We start from the raw sequence: 7500 nt of genomic DNA, 5'->3' as shown, positions 1-7500 counted from the left end.
TTAATAACATTTTAGATAATCAGCGATATGGCTACATATGTGATAGGGATTTTCCTTATCTAATAAGACTAGAAATCAATTGGAAAAACATACTCACTTTTTCATCTCCATATTGAATGTTCAATCATTAACCCTGCGCTTGTCAGTTTTCTCACATCTTTTAATTTCTCTTTCATTACTGCTCAGCATATATCTTCGTTCATCAAAGGATTTTGTAGTATTCTTCCTGTCTTGCCTCGCGAAAATTCTGGTGCTCATCAAAGGATTTTCTAGCTTTTTTCTGTCTTGCTTCGCGAAAATTCTGGTAGGACAGCCACCTATAGCTCGCCCAGGCACTGCACTACACTAAATGGATAGGCACTTCATAGGGTGAAAATACAAAGAAAATCTGGCTCCTGGCGAGATGCCATGCCAGCATCACCCTCATATACCCTCCTCATCACTCATCGATGATACATCTAGAGTTAGTTTTCTTTGGCCATAAACACTATAAGTCATTTCATTAGTTTCTGTTTGTAACCTTTTGTGTTATTTCTGCCCTTTTGAGAAAAAGAAAATACATTATCATTCTGGACCATTATGCACCTGTGACCATACATTAAGAGTCAATCTTTTTCTAAACTTGAAGTTAGATTGGGTTAATCCCCACTCATGTTGTATACCTGTTATTGCGTAATTTACTAGTCATTGGCTGGATATTTATAGCTATATTTACTATTAGGTATTCAATATGTGATTACTCTATTGCATAAGCTCTTGGCTGTAATTTTTGGCATATTTAACAAAGTTTAGTTTTACTAAAACAACGGAAATGTTGGCACAACAGTGTCTGCTAAGACTTAGACCTTTCTAGCCTTACAAATTTATAGAAAATTGTTGAAGCAAAATAAATGATTCTGTATATATATATATATATATATATATATATATATATATATATATATATATATATATATATTTATATATATATTTATATTTATATATATATATTTATATTTATATATATATTTATATATATATTTATATTTATATATATATATTTATATATATATATTTATATAATATATATATATATATATATACATATACATATACATACACATATATACGTACACATACATACATACATACATACATACATACATACATACATATACTTATACAGAGCGAGAGAGAGAGAGAATTAATATATTCATACACAAATGAATATGATATATCCTTTCCTCTGTCGTTCTCCTTTCTCTCGCCTCCCTCCTTCCCCCCTCCTCCTCTCTCCTTCCCCCCTCCTCCTCTCTCCTTCCCGCCCTTCTCCTCTCTCCTTTGTCCCAATGATTCCTTTTACAGTGGAAATCGTTTGTATCTGATTGTCCTGGTCATTTGCACTCTACACCTGCTATTGCCTGTAAATGTTTGCTGTGAGGACAATAGGCATGGCAAAAGTGCTGGCAGTCTGGTGCAGTTTTTCCCCCGTTTTCTCTCTTTCTTTTCTGTTTCTTTTTCATTTTTATTCATTTTTATGCATTCTTTTTTCATTTCTTTATTTCTAACTTGTTCTTTTACCCTAGCTTTGATAATGTATAAGCTATTTTTTTATCTCTTTTTGTGACCTTGACTATGGGTTTGGCGTATTTCCATGCATCAGTTGATCATCATGAATCCCATTTTATTTTATTTTATTAGACCATTTATTGATCGTTTATCGAGTTTTATGCCAAAGAGCATTTCCCAAGTCCTTTTCTTGGGCGAACGCAATTTACAAATCGTGGTGATCTAGACTTTCCTTCTCCCGTTTTCGGTGTTATATTGGCCACTGCAATAAGGGAGGGGGAGGGGGAGTGGTATTGATGATGCGAGGTGGCGGGGGGAGGAGGGGTTAGGAAGGGGTAAGGGTGAAGGAAGAAAGGGTAATGGTAGTGATGGTGAAGAAGAAGAGGAGGAGGCGGCGGTGGCAGCGGCGGAGGAGGGGGGAATCACGAAAGAGAGAACGGTTAAAGGGAAAGAGAAGTGTCGAAGGAGGGAATGGGGGAGATGGAAGGGGAAAGGGGCAAAACGATGGCAGACAGAGATGGAGAAAAGGGGACAAAGAGAGTTAAAGAATGGAAGAAAGGGGGGGAGGATGACAACCGCCACCAATTTTTGCAGTTCCATCTTGGCAACGAATCAAGACTTGACTTCTCCTTCCCTCCCTCCCACCCCCTCCCCCTTAAAGAACTGCAAGAGATGGTGCAAGGGAGGGGTAGGGGGAAGGTCCGTTCTCCTCCCCTCCCCCTTGACTCTATCTGCTGGAGAGAGTCGGATCTGTTAGCAGTAAAGATTGGGTTGGAGGCACTAAGTCCTGGGGAAAGGGGATCTCGCTGGGCTGTGTGAGTCTCTCTCTTTCTATTTCTATTTCTCCCTCCCTCTCTCTCTAACTCTCTCTCTCTCTCTTTCTCTCTCTGTCTCCCCCCCCCCTTCTCTCTCTCTCTCTCTCTCTCTCTCTCTCTCTCTCTCTCTCTCTCTCTCTCTCTCTCTCTCTCTCTCTCTCTCTCTCTCTCCCCCCCCCTCTCTCTCTCTCTCTCTCTCTCTTTCTCTCTTTCTCTCTCTCTCTCCCCCCCTCTCTGTTTCTCTCTCTCTCTCTCTCTCTCTCTCTCTCTCTCTCTCTCTCGCTCTCTCGCTCTCTCCTTTTACTTTTTTAAAATAATCTTTGTGTTTGTCTTTTCTAAAAATCTTTTTGGTTATTTCTTTTCCTTCCTTTTCTATATTCATATTTGGTTTACCTTTCGTATTTTCAGATTACACAGATTTTTTACTGTATATTTACTTCACCTTTTCTTTCTCTCCCTTTTCCTCTCCCTCTCTCTTTTGGAATTGTCCGATTTCGTCACTCTGGCCCTAATCTTTTTTGAGAGAGGATCGCCCATCGTACACACACTGTCCCGGGATCCTTCGATATGCAGGACACGCATTCGCATAGCACTTTGTCCCTTCGTATGGAAATATGATATTCTTTGCAGGAGAACCGAGGGGAATTTCTTTTCTTCCAGGTTTTTTTTTTCTTTCTTTCTTTCTGTCTTTCTTTCTTTCTCTTTCTCTCTATTTTTTTTCTCTCTCTCTTCATGTCTCTCTTCTCTCTCTCCTTCCCTCTCTCTTCTCACTCTCTCTTCTCCCCCCCCCTCTCTCTCTCTCTCTCCCTCTCCCTCTCCCTCTCCCTCTCCCTCTCTCCCTCCCTCCCCTCCCTCCCCCCACTCGATCAGTTTTCATGACCGAACTCCTTATATAATTCAGGGCGATTTTCTCTCCTGGTATTATTCATTGTCCGATTCCACGCGTCGCCGATTGAGGGGAACCATTGACCTCCGCTTTCGTTGCGGGGAATCGGACGACTAGAGGTCTCCATCATACATACATCCTTCTGTTTATATCACTTTTCCATCTCGATGTTCAACTAATACGTAATTGGTCCGATGTACATATATACACGCACTCATGCATACACAAACTCATGTATACACTCATACATGCACACACACACACACACACACACACACACACACACACACACACACACACACATATATATATATATATATATATATATATATATATATATATATATATATATATATATATATATATATATATATATATATATATATGCATGTACACACACACATATATATGCATGTACACACACACATATATATGCATGTATACACACACACTCACACACACACGCACACGCACACGCACACACGCACACACACACACACACACACACACACACACACACACACACACACACACACACACACACACATTCTCTCTCTTTTGCTCTGATATAAAACGTCTCAGGCATGGAGTTATGGTGTCGTTTCCTACTGTCTTTTTTTACACTGATAAGGGAAAAGTTGCATTATCTTAAGCCATTCTCAAAGGACAGCCATTGTCTTTAAAATTTAGATTTAGACTTTTTTTTTTTTTGCAAATGCAGTTGGTAGCAACTTGTTCAATTTCGTGTTGTTAAGTGATTGACTGACAAGACCCTGTCGCTATTCGGGTAACCGGAGACAAAAGTTCCTGTACACTGGTGGTCGAAGCATTGGATATCAATATACTAAGCAGGCTGCAGTTTGCACGGGATCTGATTAGATTATGGCCACGGAGTCCCAGTTCCTGCTTTTTATTGCAGGCTGCGCGAGTCGCCCAAAATAGGTCTTCATCGTTATCATCGTTCGTGCCGGAATAACAACTCGATCATGCAGTCCGTATTCACTCAAAGCAACAACACGTTTCGAACATGTCATCGGATTCATTAGTGGCTGCAGGATTTTTTTGTCTTTGTCCTCGAGAGATTATTAACGGTATTAGAGGATTCTCAGTCGGTTATTTGGTCTAATAGGATAGAGAATCCTTTAAGGTTGCAAAACAAAAAAGGTTGCATTTGACTGACAGCCATTCAAGCCCAGTGAGCCTCAGCCAAGCTCGGCTGATGTTTTTTTGTCTTCTGAGGATTTTTTTTTAAGGGGAAAGTGTTTAATCTGGTCTGTAAGTTATGGATCGTGAGTCTTTAGCTTTATTCCTTCATTCCTCTCCCTCTCTATCTTCCTATACTCTCTCTCTCTCCCTTTTCTCTCCTCTCTCTTTCTCTCTCTCTCTCTCTCTCTCTCTCTCTCTCTCTCTCTTTCTTTTTCCCTCTCTCTCTCTCCTCTCCTCTCCTCTCTCTCTCTCCCCCCCCCCTCTCTCTCTCTTTCTCTCTTTCCCTCTTCCCCACCCTCTCTATCTCTTTCTTACTCTCTTTTTCTTTCTTTTACACACTAACACACACACACACATCCTTTCATCCCACACCCCTTCCCCTTTTCCCTTCCTCACACCATCCCTTCCTTCCCTCCCCCCCCCCCCCCTTCCCTTCCTCACACCATCCCTCTCTCCCTCCCTCCTGGTCCTCCTCACCATTCCCTTCTCACCATCCTAACCCCCCCCCCCACACACACACACACTCACCCACTCATCTCGCAGCTCCTCCCTCCCACGAGATATCTCCATCAATTTAATTAACTCGTGAGGAATCCACCTGCAACTCCGCCACAGGTGTTTTTTGTTTCCTTTCTCTTTCTCTTTCTATCCCTCTCCCTCTCCGTCCCTTCCTTCCCTCCCTCCCCCTCTCCATTCCTTCCCTCCCTCCCCCTCCCCCTCTCCATCCCTTCCTTCCCTCTCCCTCCCCCTCTCCATCCCTTCCTTCCCTCCCCCTCCCCCCTCTCCATCCCTTCCTTCCCTCCTCTTCTCCATCCCTTCCCTCCCTCCCTCCCTCTCTTCAACATACCGTTTCTTTTTAATCTTTTAAGGTGGAATAGTTTCCTCCGCGTGTTTTCCTTTTATGGCCTCGAATTCTATTTTACGTTGATGTCGTCTGCGGGTTTTTATTGACTTTATTGTTCACAATAACTAGTTCGGTTTTTCTTCCTGATGTCGGTTTTCCTTTCTTTCTTGGTTCTTTCATTCTCTCTGTCTTTATTTTTGTTTGTCTCTGCATGCGTGTTTCTTTGTGTGTGTATGTGGTTGTGTTTGATTTGTTGTGTAGGTTTCATGATTGTGTAGGAGTATGTGTGTGGGAAGAGAGAGAGAGAGAGAGAGAGAGAGAGAGAGAGAGGGGGGGGAGCATGAGTGTATGCTGGGATTGGAAGTGGTCGCGAAGGCTGGGATGCTGGAAGTGGAGCGTGATCTGGGCGGGGATCAAAGGGACACTTTTCATCCCACATGAGATGAGAGCCTCGTTAGTTCCATGAGGAGTGGGGGGGGGGGTATTGGAGAAGGGGAGAAGGGTGGATTGGGGATGGGGGTTAGGGGTTAGGGGTTAGAGAGGGAATGGATTCGGAAGTAGGGGGGGACACGTGAGAAAATTAGGCGGAATTTGGTTTTACCTTCTCTCTCTCTCTCTCTCTCTCTCTCTCTCTCTCTCTCTCTCTCTCTCTCTCTCTCTCTCTCTCTCTCTCTCTCTCTCTCTCTCTCTCTCTCTTTCTCTTCTGCCTCCCTCCCTCTCTTTCCCTCTCTTTCTCCATCTCCTCCTGCCTGCCTCTCTCTCTCTCTCTCTCTCTCCTCTCTCTCTCTCTCGCTCTCTCTCGCCTGCCCCCCTCCCTCCCTCTCCCTCTTTCTCTTTCTCCATCTCCCCCTGCCTCTCTCTCTCTCTCTCTCCCCCTCCCCTCTCCCCTCTCCCCTCTCCCTCCCGATCTTTCCCCTTCACGCTCTCACTCTCTTCCCTAATCTTTCGCTCATCCTTCTCATCCATTTTTCTTCTCTCTCTCTCTCTCTCCCTCTCCCTCTTTCTCTTTCTCCATCTCCCCCTGCCCCTCTCTCTCTCCCTCCCTCTCTCCCTCTCTCTCTCCTCTCCCTCCCGATCTTTCCCCCTCACGCTCTCACTCTCTTCCCTAATCTTTCGCTTATCCTTCTCATCCATTTTTTCTTCTCTCTCTCCCTTCCTCCCTCCCTCCCTCCCTCCCTCTCCTGATTTCCCCTCGCCTCTCCAGCGCCGGACACTCACCCTCTGCTCCTGGAAAATATAATCGCACAGCAATCTATATATAGCATCGTTGATTAAGCGGTGCACGAGGGCTTGAAATACCTTGCTTTGATGTAGGGCTGTGTTGATTTGGAGTGATGTTCCGTTGGGGGCTAATCCACTATCCCCCCCTCCCCCCTTTTTTCGTGTTCGTGTGTTCGTGTTCGTGTGTGTGTGTGTGTGTGTGTGTGTGTGTGTGTGTGTGTGTTTTGTTTTTCTGTGTTGAGAAGCTTGCTGTGCCCTTGATAGTGTTTCTGGTGGAATATGCCTGTGTATGATAAGCATTATATATTTATTCTACTCATGACAATGTAATCATCAAAATGATTTGTCGCATCATGTCTGATTTCGTGTCACTTCATTAAATGTATTATTGACCATCACCATAATCATGTCGATTGCATGTAATCATTGAATCTGCTGTCCTTCCCCATTTAACAAAACACACTAGAACATTCATATTTTTATAATCGTTATTGTTATTATAAGTATTAGTAGGAGTAAGAGTAATATTACCTGTAGTCGCATCATCATTATTATCATTATTACCGTTATCATACTATTTACCTCATCCTTTTATTGTTCTTACCCATATCTTAATTAACCTTTGACCTTGTCTTCTCCTCCAGGGGCAGGGAGAGGCTTGACCTAAGTTCCCAGTCGCCGTTTGCCAAAGACCGGACGGCGCCCTCGCTGGTGAGTACAGTACTAGAGGGAAGTAAAATGGGGGGGGGGGGTAAGTTTAGGTAGATAGAGTGAAGGATTTGATTTTATTATGCATGTATATTTTTTTTCTTTCTTTCACATTTGGACGTTTTTGTAGATTTTTTAGTGTTCGATGTATCGTTTTTTTTATTTTCTTTCATTTTGTTGTATGTCTGTAGTTGATACATATTCTTGAGTCAGATGTGTGTGTGTTTTTTGTGTAGATAAATAGTTAGATGATGTTTTTGAGTGTTTGAGAT

General features: G+C 42.9%; 1 protein-coding gene across 2 annotated transcripts in view; it reads left to right on the top strand.

The window, feature by feature from the left end:
* Pask (PAS domain containing serine/threonine kinase) overlaps window positions 1-7500 on the top strand; it is a 111330-nt gene that overhangs the window by 66231 nt on the left and 37599 nt on the right. For both annotated transcript variants that reach the window (XM_086533820.1, XM_086533819.1), the window contains exon 2: window positions 7165-7231. In XM_086533820.1, coding sequence (XP_086389946.1) covers window positions 7165-7231 — 67 coding nt within the window. The remainder of the gene's footprint in view (window positions 1-7164; window positions 7232-7500) is intronic.

Source organism: Penaeus japonicus, unplaced genomic scaffold (genome assembly GCF_977035675.1).
Source record: "Penaeus japonicus unplaced genomic scaffold, GWHDUDI00000001_assembly GWHDUDI00000040, whole genome shotgun sequence".
Lineage (NCBI taxonomy): Eukaryota > Metazoa > Arthropoda > Malacostraca > Decapoda > Penaeidae > Penaeus > Penaeus japonicus.
This window is presented reverse-complemented; position numbering and strand designations above follow the sequence as displayed.